This window comes from Delphinapterus leucas, chromosome X (genome assembly GCF_059928025.1).
Source record: "Delphinapterus leucas isolate spDelLeu-1000000601 "Yukka" chromosome X, BTC_Dleu_Yukka2, whole genome shotgun sequence".
Lineage (NCBI taxonomy): Eukaryota > Metazoa > Chordata > Mammalia > Artiodactyla > Monodontidae > Delphinapterus > Delphinapterus leucas.
In genome coordinates, this window is record NC_143150.1 from 66,764,750 (window position 1) to 66,787,471 (window position 22,722).

Genomic DNA, 22,722 nt, shown 5'->3' on the forward strand with positions numbered 1-22,722 from the left:
TCCACAGTCTCCTCTGGTCTGTGACAGTTTCTTAGTCTTTCTTTTATTTTCTGTTATCTTGTCAGTCTTGTGGAGTACTGTTAAAGTATCCTGTAGGATGTTCACTAGTATCTGTTGTTTTTCTTGTAATTAGACTGGGGTTATAGGTTTTTGAAATAATGTACTAGAGGTGTAGTATCCTTCTCCTCACATTATATCAAGGGTAAATTAGATCCACAGGACATCACTAGTGATGTTAATTTTCATCACTTGGTTAAGGTAGTGTTTGCCAGGTTTCTCTGCTGTAGAGTTACTGTTTTCACCTGTGTCTGTTCTTTGCCAGTCACTAAGTCTAGCCCATCCAAGTGGGGGGAGGGCAAAAATTAAGCTCCATCTCTTACAGTGGGCTACACTTAAATTTGGAATTTTTCTTTAATTTTTCTTTAAGAAAGATTTGTCACTTCTTACCCATTTATTTAATCAGTCATTTATATCAGGATAGATTAATCATCTATTATTAGTTTATATGTTAGAACTAGCACTGTATTATTTATTTTGTTGCTCAGATTGTTCCAGTTTGTCCACTGGGAGCTCTTTCAGATTGGTTCCTGTATCCCTTTGATGTTTCATCCTTTTGATTTTTTTGAGCACTTCATTACTTTCTGGTAGTGTGCTCTAGGATCATGTTAATTTGTCCTTGCCCCGGAGTCCATCATTTCAACAAGGAACCATGCGTGGTTCCTTTCACTGAAAAATGGTGTTTACGAACCAAGATCTGGGCACTGGGTGTGTTTGTTGCTACTGCAGTGTCATTGCTTCTAGGTTCACTCAGCAGACAGAACTAGGTGATAGGTCTACGAATCCAGGTATATACACAAATCTATCTGTGTGTGTGTGTGTGTGTGTGTGTGTGTGTGTATAAACATGATGTCATAATGATATATTTGACTCTAATTCAGTATCATAGGGTTCATTTTAGTCTTATTTTGTTATTCTGTTACTTGTCTTTTTCAACAGTGAGAATCTTGGCTTCAACCATCCACTATCCATTTACTTATTTATTCAGCCTCATCTTATATGTAAAGTAGTTTTAGAATTATTAACCTATACCCTCGTGAGAAACAAATTTACCAACTAGAGTACAGTGCTTATGTATGATTGCTTTTGTCTGTAGCTTTATAATTTCCAAGCATCATTTTCTAAAGTTACATAGGTCAGTTCCTTCATTTTATTTGCATACATGAAAGTTTATTCTTTGTAATGTCGAGTTTAATGTTTTTTTTAAAAAATTGAGGTATACTTCATTTACAACATTATGTTAGTTTCAGGTGTTCAGCATAGTGATTCATTATTTTTACAGATTATACTCTATTAAAAATTATTACAAGATAATGGCTATAATTCCCTGTGCTATACAATATATCCTTGTTGCTTATGTGTTCTATACATAGTGGTTTGTATCTTTCAGTCTCATATCCCTATCTTGCCCCTCCCCCCTTCTCTCTCCCCACTGGTAACCACTAGTTTGTTTTCCATATCTGTGAGTCATTTTCTGTTTTGCTATATACATTTGTTTGTTTTGTTTTTTAGATCCCACATGTAAGTGTTATCATACAGTATTTGTCTTTCTCTGTTTGACTTATATCACTAAGCATAGTATTCTCTAGATCCATTCATATTGCTGCAAAGGGCAGAATTTCATTCTTTTTTATAGCTGAGTAACATTTCTCTGTGTGTGTGTGTGTGTGTGTGTGTGTGTGTGTGTGTGTGAGAGAGAGAGAGAGAGAGAGACATCTTCTTTATCCTTTCATCTGTCGACAGTTGGTCTGCTTCCATATCTTGGCTCTTGCAATTAGTGGCACTGTGAACATTGGGGTGTGTATCTTTTCAAATTATTGTTTTCAGTTTTTCCAGTTATATCCCCAGTAGTGGAATTGCTGGATCATATGGTAGTTCTATTTTTAGTTTTTTGAGGAACCTCCTTACTGTTTTCCATAGTGGCTGTAACAATTTATATTCTCACCAACAGTGCACAAGGGTTCCCTTCTCTCCACATCCTCACCAACACTTGTTATTTCTCGTTTTTTTTGTTTGTTTGTTTGTTTGTTTGTTTGTTTTATCATAGCCATTCTGATAGGTGGGAGGTGATATCTCATTGTGGTTTTAACTTGCATTTTCCTGATGATTAGTGATGTTGAGGAGCTTTTTATGTACCTGTTGCCCATTTGTATGTCTTCTTTGGAAAAATGTCTCTTCAGATCCTGTGCCCATTTTTAAATTATATATTTTTTTGCAAGCATGTATTTTATATTGCAATATTTGGATGTTCCCAAGGCCACTCTCAGGTTCAGTAATTCACTAGGACTCACAGAACTCAGAAAAGCCTTTATACTCATGGTTATGGTTTATTACAGTGAAAGGATACAGATTAGAATCTGCCACAGGAAAAGGCACATAGGACAGGGCCCAGGAGAGTTCCACACCCAGTTTGTTAGTGGAGTCATGCAGGCAGCACTTACTTCTCCCAGAAGTGATGTGTGACAATACACGTGGAGTATTGCCAACCAGGCACACTCATCCGAGCCTTGGTGTCTAGAGTTTGGGCTTGGTCACATAGACATGGTTGACCACCCATGCAGGTGATCTTAGTCTCTAGCTCCTCCAGAAGTTGAGAAGATGCCACATGACCAAAGCTGCTCTCCCTTCACCCCACATCATGTTAGCATAGACTATCTGATGTGTCCCAAACCATCCAGGTGAACAGAGATATTTTTATCAGGTCAGACATTCCAGGAGTTTAGAGGTTACCTCCCTAGAGGTGGAGGCAAAGGCTAAACTTTTCTTTGGGCCAGATTAATCCTTTACTTTACTACATATATGTATATGTAGATAAAAATCACCCTGTTTGAGGTGGTTGTTTAAATACAAATGGGATCATAACATAGATATTGAAACTCTTCTTTTTGTTTAATAATATAAAGAACATATTTGGTATATCTTTCAAGGTTATTACATAGAAATCTACATCATTAATTTTAGTTCTGTGACATTCCATTATAGCATAGTTTTATTAACCCCCTTTGCCAATCTTCTAAGTTGTTTCCAATTTTCCACCGTAAACAAACAATACTTCAGAGAATATTTTATGTATCTTGGGGTACTTGTGGAAGTATATCTTAAGGATAAATTTCTAGAAATTGAAATTTGGGTCAAGGGTGCACATATTTTACATTTTAAGAGATACTGTAAAATTGTCTTCCAAAATGTTTGATACTAATTTAGACTTCCACAAAGAGTATATGAGAGTACCTGCTTCACCACACCCTCATGAACACTGAATATTAGCTGGTAGAAATCATTTAAATCACTTGTGTAAAAGGTAATTTACAAAGCAAGATACATATTTTAGTTTTTAGAAAGTCGATTAGTAATTTAAAAATGTCTTACTGTTCATGTAGCCCCATCTAAATACTGAATAGCAATTGTGTTATTTGATCAGGCATGCTGAAGCAGTTACTTTTGAAATCATGTAGAAGATGCATTTTCTATAATGCCTAACATATAGGGGATAATTTGACAACTGCTATTGTTTAAATCAATATTTAAGTAACTTGTGTGTACGTTAAGCAGCAAGCAAATTGTGTTTATAGGATACTTTAGCAAAGAATACATATGGTTATTTTCATAAAATAATAATATGTATTTCTTTTGAAAGAGTCACTCTCAGCTATGAGATCTTTTACAGCTTGGAAAGTGTTTTCCCCCCAACCCCAATACCCATGTAACAATCGGTTTAGCGGCCCTTTATCAGTTAAATTTTTCCCCAGCAATGGGTATTAGTTATTAGGAATAAGTCAAATGGGAAATACTACTTGGCCTATTGTGATTTACATATTATTTCTTAAAATGTAACTTTTGAAATTTGTCATTTCATGTATATATAAATTGCTCTTAGTCTCAGTTGATAGGTTTTTTTTATTTTTTATTTTTTTTTACATCTTTATTGGAGTATAATTGCTTTACAATGGTGTGTTAGCTTCTCCACAGCAAAGTGAATCAGCTGTACATAAACATATCAGTTGATAGTTTTAACTTGATACATTAGTGCTGAAATGTATCTTTAGATACTGTTTTTCATTTGTAAAAGATACTATTTTTTTCAGATACCCCAGATCTCTTGGGATCTTTTCATCTGTGTGATTATTTCTATTCTTGCCTATTTTTGTACTCTCAGAGAACCTTAAGTACCATCCATAGTAGTACTTTAATACTCTAATAAAATTAATACTAGTGAGAGCCACATTAACCATATACAGATAAAATATAACTTATCAGGATGTTGTTTTATCTTTCCACAAGAGCAGCACTGTAAAACGATTAACTTAAATGGCTTATATTTTTAGTTTTATTATATGTTAATTAAATGTTGTTTTTTCTAGGCCCTGACTTTGTTGTCTGTGATGAAGGCCATATTCTAAAAAATGAAGCATCTGCTGTTTCAAAAGCTATGAATTCTATACGATCAAGGAGGAGGATTATTTTAACGGGAACCCCACTTCAAAATAACCTAATTGAGTGTGAGTCAATATCTGTAGTTATGCTATAGAGTATTGGCATTGCCTCAGATATATTTTTGCCACATCGCCATCTGCCTGTCTTTAGTTTATTCTAGTATAGTCTCTGACCATGAACTACATAGGTCCATTCTTAGTCTACTGTGAAAGTATACCATTCATTTCAAGTGGAATGGGGTTTTTTGTTTTTTTTTTTTGCGGTACGCGGGCCTCTCACTGCTGTGGCCTCTCCCGTTGTGGAGCACAGGCTCTGGACGCGCAGGCTCAGTGGCCATAGCTCACGGGCCCAGCTGCTCCACGGCATGTGGGATCCTCCCGGACCGGGGCACGAACCCGTGTCCCCTGCATTGGCAGGCGGACTCTCAACCACTGCACCACCAGGGAAGCCCATCAAGTGGAATGTTTTATAAATATAAATGGTAAACCACAATCAAGAGGTGTGCCATTATGAGTGTTCAAATACAAATATAGAATTTAAAGTATATGCAAGGTATCAGAAGTCTTAATGATTGCTTAAAAAATACAAATGCATTTGTGACTATTCAGGAGATATTGTAATAAAATATATCCAGGTTTGGAGGAGGTACTGATAGGAAATTGAAAAGAAATGCTAAGCATGAAAGTTTTAGGAAGGTGGAGATTGGAGGAGAGCTATGTTGAATTGATGTCAGGATACAGTTTGCTGAGGCTGAGGATAGATGATGTGAACCCAGGGAAGTGACTTGTGAATTTCCCTTATTTTCATATGTGTGCAGTGACACTAAAGAGGGAACGTGAGTTACTCAGCAAATAACAAATTGAAATTTCCCATTGTAATCTGTTCTAATAGCTTTTTGTTATTTTTATGTTATTTATATTCTTTTGGTGTATTTATAGTTACTGTTTTCTATTTTATTATTTGTAATACTGGTTATTGTCTCACTTTGTCCTTGTTTATATTTATCTATAATATGTATCTATATTTTATCTTTATTTTTGTCTGTTCCAGTTTCCCCCTTTTCTGTTGCCCCATTTATAGACTGTTGCCCTGTTTCACATTGTGGTCCTGTATAGTATAGGGCAACTGATTACTCTGTTAAGGATTTCTGGAACTAAATCAGTTAATACAAAATTTGATATAGTAGTTTATTACCTGATTTTATTATTTTGATTCAGTATCTATGTTTTTTTCACGAGATTCCCTTGCTGACCATAAAATCATGGTTAGAATTATAGAGCAGTTGTTTTATACTCAGTATCTATTAAAAAGACTAGTGAGTTCAAATAAAATGTTCTTTGGTGTTTTCTTAAACATTCATGTCTAGAATTTTGGGATGGGTTTTATTTGAGTTTCTCATCTGATTTAGGTAATCCAGTTCTAAATCATACTGATAACCAGTATTAGTCTACACTCAGTTTGGTGTTCTTTCTTTGTAGCTTAATTGTAATGCTTCCATGGCATGCCTTTTAGACACGAGCATTTTATCAGAGAATTGTTCTCAGTTCTTTTAGCCATTACTGTTGTTAATGAACTAATATCTTCTTTCTTAGATCATTGCATGGTTAACTTTATCAAAGAAAATTTGCTTGGATCCATTAAGGAGTTCAGGAATCGATTTATAAATCCAATCCAAAATGGTCAGTGTGCAGATTCTACCATGGTAGATGTCAGAGTAATGAAAAAACGTGCTCACATTCTCTATGAAATGTTAGCTGGATGTGTTCAGGTACAAGTACATTCCACAGTAATAAAATATTGTTACTTTGGTATATTGCAATCTCAAAATGTTTTCTGAATTCAAACTTTGTGTTTTCTTTCTCCTTTCAGCATGTATCAATAGTTTTATAGTTAAATCTCTTTGCAGTCTCTTCCAAAGTTTATGCAGCATTGAACTTTAAAAAAATTGCCTTGAGAGGTTTAGAACATAATTGATTAATTCATTTGCTGGGTGTATAACTTCATGTGTTAATATGTTCATGTTTAGATTTTCTCATCCTTAAGATAGGGAGTATGTAAAAGGAACACAGCTATTATGATTAAGAAATTTCTGTGCTCACCTAATTCTATAGTATAGTATTCCAAGCCTCATTTGTTTGAAATGGTTTTAGGAAAGGCAATTATGAATTATGAGTGAAGCCATATTAATGTAATCCTGAAGAAACAGTTTTATTAATTCCAAGTACATACAGTAACCTTAATGGGCTAATAGTGTTGTTTACACACAGATCTTCAGTAAACCTTTGTTAAAATGAGTAGATAAGTATGTAGAGACTGACCAGTTGGTCAGTCTGCATTTTATCTTAGTTCTGTATTTTTCTTAAGACACTAGATATTAATGGTAGCAAAAAAGATGCAACAGATGAGACAGGCTATCATTTTGACTGAATATACTACCATTACATAAGGTGAAATCATCCTGTTTGTTCAGGTTAGCCAGAGGTACTAGCAGGTACTGTATTTCTGTATTACTGCTGCTACTTAGGCAGCGTTTTTCTTGTTTAGGTAGTCATTTGTATCTAGCACATTAGTGTTCTTTCTTTCCTGTTCCTATGTTAAATGGTTTCAAGAGTGCCTATACTTGGCTTGTTTTCTCAGTTGGGCAAACATTCCCCCTGACATTATGTGTTATCCTCTGGCATGTTGGCACATCTTACCCAAAGGATAACCCAGACTGTATCAAACTTTGATTCAACGGTTTTACTGTATGATTAAAGCAAGTCTTTTTGCTAGCACTACCTACTATATCCCCTCCCCACCTTTTTTTCTTTTCTTGTTTTCTATATAGAGGAGACCATTTGAAAACCTAAATTGCTCACTTGGTAATATGGCCACTTCAATTTAAAACCTGCCTGGTGTGTTGCAGTATCTTTTTACCAGTGCGTCATATTGTATAGTCACATGAAATACATTAACTACAATTATATGGGATCATTGTGTGATTAAAGAGGGTAAATATGTTTAAGTAAATGTTTTCTTATATGTCTGGTACCTATTTATTTATGTACATTTTTTAGTTGCAAGCAATGATAATTCTTAGAACAGTTAGTTACTGTCATATATTTAACTAATTTTCATTCTCTTTTTATTAATTGCAGAGGAAAGATTATACAGCATTAACAAAGTTCTTGCCTCCAAAACATGAATACGTGTTAGCTGTGAGAATGACTCCTATTCAGTGCAAACTCTATCAGTACTACTTAGATCACTTGACAGGTAACAAATACACTTAGTTTATTGTTTTCTCTCTTAAAGCATTCTTTTTCTGAAGAATGCTGTCTTGATAATTTCACCATGTCAGTTGTTCTTTTGCAATTTTGCATTTGCATAAAATGGGTATGTTTATATTGTAAAAGCACAAAATATTTCTAATTAAAAAAACTAATATCCAAGATAAATAAAGTTCCGGTGTATTATTAAAAATATCCAACCACATTAATAATAAAAACCTGTAAATTAAATTTATGAAATCATTTCTTAGGTATCAAATTGACAAAGTTTGAAGGGAAAAAAAGGCAAAATACAAAGCAGCGCACATATTATGTCCCAATGTTACAGTAAAAATATGCACAAATGCCTAAAATACACAAAAATGTTAATAATAGGTTATTTTCTGGGTGATGACATTATGCAGAACTTTATTTTGTACTATTTTCTATGTGCTTTTTAAAAATACAATGAATAGATATTGTTTCATCATCAGTAAACTCGTGTGTTTGTGTGTGCCTGTGTGCCCAAGGTTGTCACTGTTCACAGAGCAAAACTTTAGTTTCTGTTTGGTCTGGAGTGATTTTTTTTTTACTTGTTAGTCACTTTATTCTGGTACCTTTCCCCAAGTGATGTGCCAGATTTATTTAGGAGCTACAGGTTAGAGGGCACCCTTCAGCCATTGTGGATACAATAGTTGATCAAAAAATAATGGAGGGTGGAGGTGTATACACACATATTAGAATGATACTTCATATCCTATCAATAGTTAAAGTAATACTCTTTGTGACAGCAGTGCATTTTAGAAAGTAGAATAATGATGATAGTCCTCAACAGTTGTTCTGCTTTGGGGAAAAGAGGATTTGAATGTTTGTATTTTATAGAAATGTTGTTTTGCTGTATTATAAAAACAGAATTTTCTGACTGACTTTTGGAAGGAGATCATTTCCAGCAAGGCATACAGTTTCATTTGTATAGTAATCATAAGCTATTAGATTTATTGTATCAGTACCATTCTGTTTTGAATGACAAAAATTGCAGACATGATTAAGTAACCAAATGTAGAAATTCCAGTGAGAGAGAGAAAGAGAGGGATTATCAGACCTATCTTTCATTAATCTCTGAGTAATAAAGGGTACTAAATTTGGTCATTTAATATTTTCTCCATTTGAAATTTTGTTTTATTGTGAGGAATGTACTAGATGTTTTCAATTATTAAAGAATCAGTTGTCTCTAATAACCAACAGCAAAATGTTAATAGCTCATGTATAGATATTAAAATGTACTCTTTTTGAGAGCAATGCAGTATTTAAGAATTAAAGGGACCTCATTCTTTGTGACTTCACTTGATAGGAGTATATATCTAAAGTACTAATTGCCAACGCTTCTAAACTCAGAAAGGTATAATTGCTAAATTATTATCTGATGCCATGAATCTTTGAGTCATGAGAATGTCTTGGGTTTTCCCCCTACTAAATGTGATGTTTTATTTTCCTTAAAGTTAACCTGAGTTAATAGCCCCCTTAAAAAACTTCCATAAAAGGCTAAATGGATTATATTAAAGGTTACTTTATCTTGATTCTCACTACAAACCATCAAAGTGTTTCTCCCAAAATGTCATTCACCTATCTCACTTGCATTTAAAATGTTTGGTATTTTTTCTGTTACATATTCCAGAAATTCTTTTGTTTCTATATTTGACTCTTTTTATATTTGACTTGGCTTTTAAAAGTTCACATAAATTTTGCTTTTGATACTAGCAACAATTTGATGTTAATTTTAGTAGTGATAATTTATAATATATTTAATATTTACAGAATTAAAGTCATGAGAGGCTAAATTTAATGAATTTCAAGGAAATTAACATCCTCTTAATTTTCCTTTGTTCTCTAAAAAGTACAATCCTGCAATCTTCCTTTTTACTATCAAGTGTCAGAAGTTTATATTTACATGTAAGCCTCTGCCTTCGGTAAACAACTTTAGATTTTACAAGTGTGAATACTTAGTTTTCAAACAGCCTGATTTTAAGCTTAAATCAGTATTAAAATCCATACACTGTCTTAAGGAATGCAAAAATGGAGCACATAAAAAGACAGTCCGCAAATTGGAAGAAAATATTTGTAAGTCACTTTCCTAAAAGGGGGATAATATCCAGAATATATAAAGAACTCTTACAACCTAACAACAACAATGAAAAACCAAACAAGCCGATTCAAAAATGGGCAAAATTTTCAATAGACATTTCTCCAAAAAAGATATACAAATGACTGATAAGCACATTAAAAGATGCTCTACATCATCATTAGTTATTCAGGAAATGTAGATTGAAACCAAGAGATACCACTTCACACCCAATAGGATGACTATCAGATAAAGAAAGATAATAAGTGTTGGCAATGATAAGGAAAAATTAGAACCCTGGTGCATTGCTGCTAGGAATATAAAATGGTACAGCTTCTGTGGAGAAAGTAATGTGGCAGTTCCTCAAAGAGTTAAACAGAGAGTTACCATATGATCCAGCAATTCCACTTCTAGGTAGAATTCCACTTTCAAAATAATTGAAAGCAAGAACTCTAATAGATACTTACCCATTCATGTTTACATAGCATTATTTCATAATAGCCAGAAAGATGGAAGCAATCCAAGTCTTCATCAAGTAATGAATAGATGAACAAAATATGATATATGCAAACAATGGAATATTACAGTCTAGAAAGAAATCCTGACATGAACGGATCCTGAAGACATCATGTTAAATGAAATAAGCCAGACACAAAAGGACAAATCCTGTGTGATTACACTTAGAGGTGACTGGAATAGTCAGATTCATTTAATGGGTACAGAGTTTCTGTTTAGGGTGATGGAAAAAGGTCTTAGAAATGGAGAGTGCTGATGGTTGCACAACATTTCAGTTATACTTAATGCCACTGAACTGTACTCTTAAAAATAGAGAACGGTAATATCCTTTTGTCTCTAAAAATGAATGGGTCTAAGTGCCACACATTAGAGGTTGAGTCAGTGGTTCTGGAGTAGGGCTCAGGCAGCTGCATTTTTATAAGCCCTCTAGGTGATTTTGATGTACCCTCTGCTTGAGTATCACTGCTCTAACTGATGCTCAGTATGATTGGCCGTCAGGGAAATGTAAATCAAAACCAGAACAAGATACAGGCATACCTCAGCTTCTTAAGTGTTCAAGTGAAAGGAAGACTCACTTGTCATTATGTATTTACTTGCCCTTTTTTGTGCTTGTATTTCCAAATAAAGCCATTTGGCGTCAAAACATTTTTTTTTAGGATAGAATGATTCAATAATAATTGTCAATTCTCTTTTGTATAGAGAACATTTTTCTGTGGATGTTTATTTGGCTAACTTATTAATATATTCTTTTTATGTGGTTCCCATTCCTCACAAAGAATAACAACTCTAACACATATCAGTACTGTAGGTAGAGGAGACTTCAGTTTTTCCCCTTTAACATTCTACACTAGCCAGTTAGGCCTAAAAGTCTTATGAAATTTTTTTATAATAGAAGATGTTTATGGTATATACAAGAGTAGTTCCCACCCACAAAATAAAAATTGACTTTTTAATCAGCCTTTCTTGGAGAATAAATGGTAGTTGTTTAGCTTACTTTTTTTTGAAATCTCTCATTTCTGCATATTAATTTAAAAAACTCATAAGGCTTTCAATATTGGATAGAACAGCTAGGCAGAAGATCAGCAAGGAAACAGAAGACTTGAAAAACACTTATGAATCAACTAGGCCTAACTGGCATCTGTAGAACAGTCTGTCCAATAGGAGCAGAATACACATTCCTCTCGAGTGCACATGGAACATTCTCCAAGATAGACCATATTTTAGAGCATAACACAAGCCTCATTTAATATAAAAGGATAAAATTCACACAAAATATTTTCTTTAACCACATTAGAATGAAATTACAAACCAATAACTGAAGGAAAGTGAGAAAATTCACAAATATGTGTAAATAACATGCTCTTAAGTAACCAGTGAGTCAAAAGAAGAAATCACAAAGGAAATTAGAAAACATTTAGAGGTAAATGAAAATGAAAACATAAGATACTAAAATAGGGGATGCAGGTAAAGCAATGCTTCCAGGGAAGTTTATGGCTGTAAATGCCTATATCAAGAAAGAAGATCTCAAATTTATAACTAACTTTCTACCTTAAGAAACTAAAATAAGAGCAAACTGAACCCAAAGCAAGAAGGATGGAGATAATGAAGACTAATCAGAAATAAGTATAAAGGAGAAAAGGAAAACAGTAGAGAAAATTATTGAAACCAAAACTTGTTTTTTTGAAATAATCAAGATAATTGATAACTCTTTAGTTGTACTTACAAAGTAATAAATAGAGCAGATACAAATAACTAAAATCAAGAATGAAAGAGCATTACTACTGACCTTACAGAAATAAAAGAATTATAAGGGAATGCTATGAACAGTTGTATATCAAGTAATTAGATGCCTCATTTTCACAGCAATGATTTCTGTCATACACAGTGGAAATACCTCTATCAGGCAAAATAATCAGTACCAGGCTTTTATGCATTTTTATTCATATTTCATATCATTACTGAATATACTCTTGTCCCTCATGGAGACAAGACATTAATTATCAGTGAATTTACATCTTTTAAAACTGTGGACAGAAAAATGTTATTGCTTAAATGCTGTTTTTTAAAAAAGTCAGCTTTGGTCTTCCCTGGTGGTGCAGTGGTTAAGAATCCACCTGCCAATGCAGGGGACACGGGTTCGAGCCCTGGTCAGGGAAGGTCCAGCATACCACCGAGCAGCTAAGCCCATGCGCCACAACTACTGAGCCTGCGCTCTAGACCCCGTGAGCCACAACTACTGAGCCTACGTGCCACAGCTATTGGAGCCCATGTGCCTAGCCCATTCTCCACAACAAGAGAAGCTGCCACAATGGAAGCCTGTGCACTGCAATGAAGAGTAGGCCCCGCTTGCTGCAACTAGAGAAAGCCCGTGCGCAGCAACGGAGACCCAATACAGCCAAAAATAAATTTAGTAAAAAAAAAAGTCAGCTTTGTTCTTCTGTTTTACCCTCTTGATGATTTTGTCATATTAATGAAACGTGCATTCATTTAATTTTCACTTCATTTTCATATGAAAAATATAATTTTGTTGAAATTACTCTGGGCAAAAGAAATCCATTTTTTTCAACAGGAGAAACGTAAGTTTTAGAAGTAGTTTTTTTTGGTGTAAGAATAATTGGAGAGAGTTGCTAAAATACTGTATACAGAGAGTGGCTTTATCTAAAGCCGAAGTTTGTAATCTAGGGTCTATGGTTAGAATCTAGGACCTGAATAAGAAAAACCTGAATAAGAAAAAAATTACATTTTCACTAACCTCTATCAAAAATACAGCATTTTTCCAATTATTAATATAGGCAACAAACCAAAGTAGTATTAGTGTTAATTGTGACTTTGTTACCAATAGAAATCAGAAATATTTCTATATATTATTGTCATTACCGATATCTCAAATTTACCTTTATCAATGCTTCAGAATTTCAGGCAGTTGTTAAAATTACTGCTATAGTTTGTTATTTAATGCATTAATAAGGTACACATACCACTATATCAAAAGTTTGTTTTTAAACATCTTGATAATTTCTGTATAATGGGTTTCTTTTGTTATCCTGTTTATTTTGTATGTTTTGAAATTTTCTGAGAAAGAGGGCCTATAAGATTCTCTACATGGGCAAAGGAGTCCGAGGCACAGATAAAGTTAAGGCCCTAATTTAGAAACACCTTGGATGAATTAGAGAATTCTTATGTCTTAACATTAACTCTTTTTTTCTTTTGATCAGGTGTAGGTAATAGCAGTGAAGGTGGAAGAGGAAAGGCAGGTGCAAAACTTTTCCAAGATTTTCAGATGTTAAGTAGAATCTGGACTCATCCTTGGTGTTTGCAGCTGGACTACATTAGCAAAGAAAATAAGGTAAATCAACTAACCTAAAGTTGATCAAAAGGTATCTGTCGGAAGCAGAATAACTTTAGGAAAAAGGTTGATCTGTATAGACGTCCTGTATATTCAAAAATTTTTTTCTTTTTGGTACAGTAATTCAACTTATTTTATTTCTAGTTAATTACTGTATGTTTGAATGCATTGTGATTATGGAAGGAGTGTTAAATGTTAATCTTTTTAAAAAATTTTATTGAAATATAGCTGATTTACAATGTTGTATTAGTTTCAGGTGTACAGCAAAATGAATCAGTTATATGTATACAGATATCCACTCTTTTTTAGATTCTTTTACCATATAGGTCATTACAGAGTACTGAGTAGAGTTCCCTGTGCTATGCAGCAAGTCCTTATTAGCTATCTATTTTATATATAGTAGTGTGTATATGTCAATCCCAATCTCCCAATTTATCCCTCACCCTTCCCCATGGTAACCGTAAGATTGTTTTCTATATCTGTAACTCTATTTCTGTTTTGTAAATAAGTTCATTTGTACCCTGTTTTTAGATTCCACATATAAGTGATATCATGTGATATATGTCCTCTAACTTACTTTACTCAGTATGACAGTCTAGGTCCGTTCATGTTGCTGCAAATGGCATTGTTTCATTCTTTTTTATGGCTGAGTAATATTCCATTGTATATATGTGTCACATCTTCTTTTTCCATTCGTCTGTCGATGGACGTTTAGGTTGCTTCCATGTCCTGGCTATTGTAAAGAGTGCTGCAGTAAACATTGGGATGCATGTATCTTTTTGAATTATGGTTTTCTTCGGGTATATACCCAGGAGTGGGATTGCTGGCTCATATGGTAGCTCTATTTTTAGTTTTTTAAGGAACCTCCATACTGTTCTCCATAGTGGCTGTACCAGTTTACATTCCCACCAACAGTGTAGAAGGGGGTTCCCTTTTCTCCACACCCTCTTCAGTCTTTATTGTTTGTAGATTTTTTGATGATGGCCATTCTGACTAGTGTGAGGCGATACCTCACTGTAGTTTTGATTTGCATTTATCTAATAATTAGTGATGTTGAACATATATTCATGTGCTTTTTGACCATCTGTATGTGTTCTTTGGAGAAATGTCTATTTAGATCTTCCATGCATTTTTTGATTGGTTTGTTTGTTTTTTTGATATTGAGCTGCATGAGCTGTTTGTATATTTTGGGGATTAATCCCTTGTCAGTCTCTTCGTTTGCAAATATTTTCTCCCATTTTGTGGGTTGTCTTTCTGTTTTGTGTATGGTTTCCTGTGCTGTGCAAAAGGTTTTAAGTTTCATTAGATCTCATTTGTTTATTTTTGTTTTTATTTTCATTACTGTAGGAGGTGGGTCAAAGAAGATCTTGCTGCGATTTATGTCAGAGTGTTCTGCCTATGTTTTCCTCTAAGAATTTTTATAGTATCTGGCCTTACACTTAAGTCTTTAATCCATTTTGAGTTTATCTTTTGTGTATGGTGTTAGAGAGTGTTGTAATTTCATTCTTTTACATGTATCTGTAGTTTTCCCAGCACTACTTATTGAAGAGGCTGTCTTTTCTCCATTGTATATTCTTGCCTCCTTTGTCATAGATTAACATCTTGCATAACCATAGTAAAATGGTCAAAATTAAGAAATTAACATTGGTTAGTACTATTAACTAAACAATAGACGTTAATTGGATTTCATCAGTTTTTGTACTTACATCCTTTTTCTTTTCCTTGATTCAATCCAAGATTTCACATTTTGTTTATTATTCATATCTGTGACGTCTCCTTTATTTTTTCTAATCTATGATAGTTCTTCAGTTCTTCCTTATAACAATTAACTTATCCTTAAATGAAATAAACATTATTATAATTTCCAGTATAAATTGATATAAATTCTTAAAACATTCATCTTTTTTTTCTCTCTAGGGATATTTTGATGAAGACAGTATGGATGAATTTATAGCTTCAGATTCTGAAGAAACCTCCATGAGTTTAAGCTCTGATGATTATACAAAGTAAATTGAATACTTTTTGTGCCCTGTGTTGACATGTTTAAAATCCCTACTTGCTGATCATCCTATAATAATTGGCACTTGTATCTTTCCTGTGTTTTCCTAATACTTTGAATTTGTTCCTTTTTTTTAGAAAGAAGAAAACAAAGGGGAAAAAGGGGAAAAAAGATAGTAGCTCAAGTGGAAGTGGCAGTGACAATGATGTTGAAGTGATTAAAGTCTGGAATTCAAGATCTCGAGGAGGTGGTGAAGGAAATGTGGATGAAACAGGAAACAATCCCTCAGTTTCTTTAAAGCTGGAAGAAAGTGAGTCTGATAAATGTTATGTTTATCATGGAACATTGATTTAGAAAATATCATGTCATTGTAATGTCAGTGCTTTTTTCAGTTATTAATTATCCTCACTGGTTGGCTCAAAGGAATATCTTTCCTCAATTGGTAAGCATCTAGGATAATCAGATACAAGTAATAACAAATATTTGATGAATATTGAATTACAAGCAAGCCATTGTGCTCTCTCTGGTATTTAAGAGGAAGGGAGAAAAGAAAAACTAACATTTATTTACGTGTATGTGCCTAAACTCTATTATTTTCACTCCATGTGTTAGCTAACTTAATTCTTGAGCAGCCTTGCAATGCTGTTATCTTTATTTTTATAAATGATTGGTAGAAGTGGGATTCAGACCTAGATATAGCCCATTTCAAACCCACCAGGGTAATTTCACTTAACTACTATATAAATAAGTGGAAGCATTTCAGATGATAAACTATGATTACAATTCATTTTATACAGTAAAACTAGTTTCATTGGTTTAGTCTTTTTCCTTTTAATCTTTCCTTTAGTCTTTTTAATTCTTCATAATCTATATTTATTGTCTCTAGGTTTCCCCTGTGTCAGGTACAGTTTGTCATATGTTTCGCTTTCTCTTTCTTTCTTTCTCTTGTGCATGAGTGTATACTCAGTGAAAGTCTTCCATTGAACTTCCCAATGGCTAAAGTTATCTTTACTCATATCTACATTTGAAGGTTTAGTGTTCAGGCTCTGTATACTCCTAGTGCAGCCTGACTGGGTGTTTAGGAACTCCCGTGCTGGGAACAGATATCTGAATATTTGAAATATCAAATATCTGAAAACAGAACAGTGTAAGTAACTCTAAATATGTGGCATTTGCGAATCATGGAGCAAAGCAGTAGAGACCATCTGAGAAGAGATGTGAATGCCAGCTAGGTGAATGATCCTGTGCACAGACAAGCTTAGCTGGTCTCAGGCCTGCAGCTGAACAAATTTGGTGATTCCTTGATAAACATTTCTCTCTTCAGTATCTCCTTGGAATAGACAGATGGCAGCCTAACCACAGACCCTGGCTTACTTCTCTAAGAAATCAGGGGAATAGTAAAACTTAAACTACAAAATTTCTTTTCTTGTTTTTCTCTCCTGTTACCCCATAAAGGCAGTTTATTATCAGCATTCATCTTCCAACTAGATTTAAAGTATGCTTTTCTAAGAATAGTAAAGGAATGGTTATAGTTTAATTTAAGGTAGTGGGAAGCTCCTGTTATCTCCTCCCCTGGTCTCCTGACCTGCATTTTCACTTAAGTTCTCCTCAGTCTCTCATCTCATAATTAGAAATAAATAGCTTAAAGTTTATGTGTTCCTGGGAATGATTTTCTTAAAATATTCTTAATTTTTTCTCATAACTTATGGTTAAGAGAAAAGAGAGAGTAGACTAACCAGTGTGTCTCATACTGTGCTCTAAATGGATTACATAAAAGTATGCTGAGGTATTGATGTGTTCATCACTTGGAACTATAGATGGGGTCTTATGCAGCTGGGTCACCTTCAGAAATGAATAGCATCTTCCAGTTTTCCTGGTGTGCTATTGTAAGTTCTATTGCTTTCCATATATGCCATAATATGAAAAAATTTGAAAAGAACTGGAGTAGAGAGTAGGTTGCTACATGTTATGAACTTAAAAGCAGACAGGTAAGGCTGTGGGTTTCAGATGACAAACTTTGCCTACTTTTCTATTGTGTTTGTTTCATTTTAGCTCTGTGCAGCCAAATAGAAGTCATTCATAGATGGATATATTTTTTATTTATTGTAGCTATCTACATGTATAGTTGATCAGAAACATTTTCTAGAACAAATAGATGATAAAAATCTATTTTTGTTCTTTACATCTAGATTAACTCTATATAAGGCTGAGTAGATCATAATACATGATCATATATACCTGGTACTATGTAAGTGTTAAAAATAAATCACCTTTTCTTTTTTTTTTTTTTTTTTTTTTTTTGCCATGCTGCGTGGCTTGTGGGATCTTAGTTCCCTGACCAGAGATCCAGCCTGGGACCCGGCAGTGAAAGCTCCGAGTCCTAACTGCTGGATCGCCAGGGAATTCCCCTTGCAAATCACTTTCTTATAGTAAATGTAAGAAAACCTAAATAGGAAGTATTAGAGAGCCAAAATGTTGCACCTGGAAATTGAAATGGATATTAAATAAGTAGATGGCTATAACTGAGCTATGATTTTCACTGCATACTTCACTTTCACTTCAAAGAGTTTATGCTTAATTCTTTTGCAGTAGCTTTCTGAACTTTTTGAGAAGCAACACCTTCAATAAGTCATTTAAGTTTACCTTACAGCATTCACATCTCTGTGTTTTAGTTTAGTATCGTATTAGGACATCTTATGATGAGGAAATGACTGTATATTAACTACTTCAAAATATTTGATTTATTATTTCAGCATAAGCATACCTTGTTTTATTGCACTTCACAGATACTGTGTTTTTCACAAATTGAAGGTTTGTGGCAACCCTGTGTTAAGCAAGTCTATCAGCACCATTTTTCCAACAGCAATTGTTCACTCCATATCTGTGTGTCACATTTTGTAATTCTCACAGTATTTGAAACTTTTTTGTTATTATTATGTTTGTTATGGTGATCTGTGATCAGCCATCTTTGATGTTACTATTGTAATTGTTTTGGGGAGCCATGAACTACACCCATGTTAGACAGGCAACTTAATTGATAAATTTTGTGTTGTGTGGGTTCTGACTGATCCACCGACTGGCCTTTCCCCTGTCTCTCTCCCTCTCTTCAGGCCTCCCTATCCCCTAAGACACACAGTATTGAAATCAGGCCAATTAATAACACTACAGTGGCCTCTAAGTATTCAAGTGAAAGGAAGACTTGCTTGTCTCTCACTTTAAATCAAAAGCTAGAAATGATTAAGCTTAGTGAAGAAGGCACGTCAAAAGCCAAGATAGGCCAAAACTAGGCCTCTTTGCCAAACAGTTAGCCAAGTTGTGAATTCAAAGGAAAAGTTCTTGAAGGAAATTAAAAGTGCTATTCCAGTGAACACACAAATGATAAGAAAGTGAAACAGCCTTATTTCTGATAATGGAGAAAGTTGTTGTGGTCTGGATAGAAGATCAAACCAACCACAACATTCTCTTAAGCCAAAGCCTAATCCAGAGTAAGGCTTAGCTCTCTTCAGTTGTATGAAGGCTGAGAGAGGTGGGGAAGCTGCAGAAGAAAAGTTTGAAGCTAATGGAGGTTGGTTCCATGAGGTTTAAGGAAAGAAGCCATCTCCATAACATAAAAGTGCAAGGTGAAGCAGCATGTGGTGATGTAGAAGCTGCAGCACGTCATCCAGAGGATCTAGCTAAGATATTTCATGAAGGTGGCTACACTAAACAACAGGTTTTCAGTGTAGACAAAACAGCCTTCTATTGGAAGAAGATGCCATCTAGGGCTTTCATAGCTGGAGAGAAGTCGATGCCTAGCTTTGAAGCTTCAAAGAACAGGCTAAGTCTCTTATTAGGAGCTAATGTAGTTGGTGACTTCAAGTTGAAACCACTGCTCATTTACCATTTGGAAAATCCCAGGGCCCTTAAGAATTATGCTAAATCTGCTCTGCCTGTGCTCTATAAATGGAACAACAAAGCCTGGATGGCCTCACATCTGTTTACAGCATGGTTTACTGAGTGTTTTAAGCTCACTGTTGAGACTGACTGGTCAGAAAAACAAAAGATTCCTTTCAAAATATTTCTGCTCATTGACAGTAATTCTAAAATATTACTGCTTTTGGTCACCCAAGAGCTCTGATGGAGATGTAAAACGAGATTAATGTTGTTTTCAGGCCTGCTAACACAACATCCATTCTGCAGCCTATGGATCAAGGAGTCATTTCAACTCTCAAGTCTTATTATTTAAGAAGTACACTTTGTAAGGCTATAGCTGCCATAGACAGTGATTCCACTGATGGATCTGGGAAGAGTCAATTGAAAACCTCATGGAAAAGATTCACCATTCTAGGTATCATTAAGAACATTCATGATTCATGGGAAGAGGTCAAAATATCAACATTAACAGGAGTTGGGAAGAAGTGAATTCCAACCCTCATGGATTACTTTGAGGGGTTCAAGTCTTCAGGGTAGGAAGTCACTGCTGATGTGGTGGAAATAGCAAGAGAACTAGAATTAGAAGAGCCTGAAGATGTGACTGAATTGCTGCAATCTCATGATAAAACTTTAATGGATGAAGAGTTGCTTCTTATGGATGAGCAAAGAGAATGGTTTCTTGAGATGGAATCTGCTCCTGGCGAAGATGCTGTGAAGATGGTGGAAATGACAACAGAGGATTTAGAACATTTCATAAACTTAGTTGATAAATCCATTGCAGGGTGTGAGAAGATTGACTCCCATTTTGAAAGAAATTCTACTGTGGGTAAAATGCTGTCACACAGCATTGCATGCTACAGAGAGATCGTTCATGAAAGGAAGAGCCATTATCGATTCAGCAAACTTCATTGTTGTCTTATGTTAAGAAATTGCCACAGCCACCCTAGTCATCAGCAGCCACCACCCTGACCAGTCAGCAGCCATCAACATGGAGGCAAGACCCCTCACCAGCAAAAAGATTATGACTTGCTTCAGCGAGACGATGCAAGCATTTGTTTAGTAATAAAGTATTTTTAAATTAAGGTATATACATTGTTTTTTAAGACATAATGCTATTGTACACTTAATAGACTACAGAATAGTGTAGACCTGACTTTTATATGTAGTGGGAAACCAAAAAAATTGTGTGACTCGCTTTATTGTGATAATTCGCTTTATTGTGATGGTCTGGAACCAAACCTGCAACATCTCTGAGGTATGCCTGTGTTTTCAGAGTAAGCTTTATCAGTGAGCATTATATTTGAAAACAAACATAGAGTGGACTTGGATAGGTTGCGGCACAGGAAGACCCTATGCTCACCTCCTCCCCTGAGCACAGTGATCTACACCTAAACACAATGCATTTCCTCTTGAAGAAGATCTGGGGGCTGAATGAACTGGTGCTGCCAATAGAAGAACCACATAGAAACTGGTAGGAAAGTCAGAGACATGGTATCCATGGGAACCCCTCCTCTTTCGCAGTGATCTACAGTAGGGAGATGGATTGCTGAGGGATCCAAATGCAGACACACTCACCCTGGGACACAGTGAAAAAACTTTAAAGGCACCTACAGTATATGTAAAGGAAATCTGTTTCCTAACCCTAGAGTTTCTGCCAAAATGACAGGGAACTGTTGGAGCCCTTGCCTGGGTAGGAGGCACTGGTGATCACTATTGTTGGGAGTTCCCTCCCCAGACTCCTCCTGCCCCATATCTGCTCCAGCTCCAGCCGCCCCATCAAGGCAGCCTATGGCCCAGCACTCTTCAGGGACTGCCCCTGGACCAGGTCCTCTCCAGCTCCAGCTATCCTCCTAAGGCACCCTTGGGTGCAGTACTTCCCAGGGGGCTGCCTCTGGACTGGGCCCTCCTCCAGGTTCTGTGGTCCCACCAAGGCAGCTTCAGGCATAGTGGTCCTCAGGGATTAACCCCAACTGGTGCCCACTGCAGCCCCATCTGGCCTGGCAAAGTCTCTAGGCACAAGTAGTCTACACAGGGAATGTTCCCACACAAGGCCTCTTCTTCAAGATCAGGGAAGGTAGCTGTTTCACCTAATTTATAGAAACACAAAAGAAGATCAAAGTAACGAGATAGAGGAATATGGTCCAAACAAAATAACAAAATAAAACCCCGGGGAAAAAATAAACCCTAATGAAACAGATAAGTAGTTTACCTGATAAAAGAGTTCAAAGAAACAGTCATAAGCGTGCTCACCAAACTCAGGGAACGATTGGAGGAACTCAGTGAGAACTTTAACAAAGACTTAGAAAATGTAAGAAAGAATCAGAACTCAATACAGTAACTGAAATAAAAAGTACACTAGAGGGAATCAGAAGCAGATGAGATGATACAGAAGGGATAAGTAATCTGGTAGATAAAATAGTAGAAATCACCCCATAAGAATAGCAACAAGAAGGAAGAATTTTTAAAAATGAGAGTTTAAGGGACCTCTGTGAAACTTCAACCATACTAGTATTTATATTGTAGGGGTCCCAGAAGGAGAAGAGAGAAAGGGACAGAAAACTTATTTGAAGAAATAATGGTGGAAAACATCCGTACCTAGGGAAGGAAACAGACACCCAGGTACAGGAAGCATAGAGATCCTAAACAAGATGAACCCAAAGAGACCCATACCAAGATACATCATAATTAAAATGGCAGAAATTTAAGAATAAAAGAGAATTTTAAAGACAGCAAGAGAAAAACAGCTAATCATATACAAGCGAAACCACATAAGCCTATCAGCTAATTTTAAAGCAGAAACTTTGTGGGCCAGATAGGAGTGCCATGATGTATTTAAAGTGCTGAGAGGATAAAAACTTACAGTCAAGAACACTGTACCTGGCAAGGTTATCATTCAGACTTGAAGGGGAGATAAGGAGTTTTTCAGACAAGCAAAAGCGAAAGGAGTTCATCACCAGTAAACTGGCCTTACAAGAAATATTAAAGGGTTATCTTTAAGGGGAAAAGAAAAGATCACAACTAAAAATAAGAAAATATATGAAAGGAAAAAAAATCACTGGTGAAGGAGAATATATAGTAAAGGAATTGAATC

General features: G+C 35.2%; 1 protein-coding gene across 19 annotated transcripts in view; it reads left to right on the plus strand.

Moving 5' to 3' along the window:
• Positions 1 to 22,722, plus strand: part of ATRX (ATRX chromatin remodeler) — a 242,183-nt gene that overhangs the window by 144,522 nt on the left and 74,939 nt on the right. For all 19 annotated transcript variants that reach the window (XM_022580857.2, XM_022580851.2, XM_022580859.2 and 16 more), the window contains 6 exons: positions 4,419 to 4,556; positions 6,084 to 6,259; positions 7,629 to 7,746; positions 13,590 to 13,720; positions 15,638 to 15,726; positions 15,857 to 16,029. In XM_022580857.2, coding sequence (XP_022436565.1) covers positions 4,419 to 4,556; positions 6,084 to 6,259; positions 7,629 to 7,746; positions 13,590 to 13,720; positions 15,638 to 15,726; positions 15,857 to 16,029 — 825 coding nt within the window. The remainder of the gene's footprint in view (positions 1 to 4,418; positions 4,557 to 6,083; positions 6,260 to 7,628; positions 7,747 to 13,589; positions 13,721 to 15,637; positions 15,727 to 15,856; positions 16,030 to 22,722) is intronic.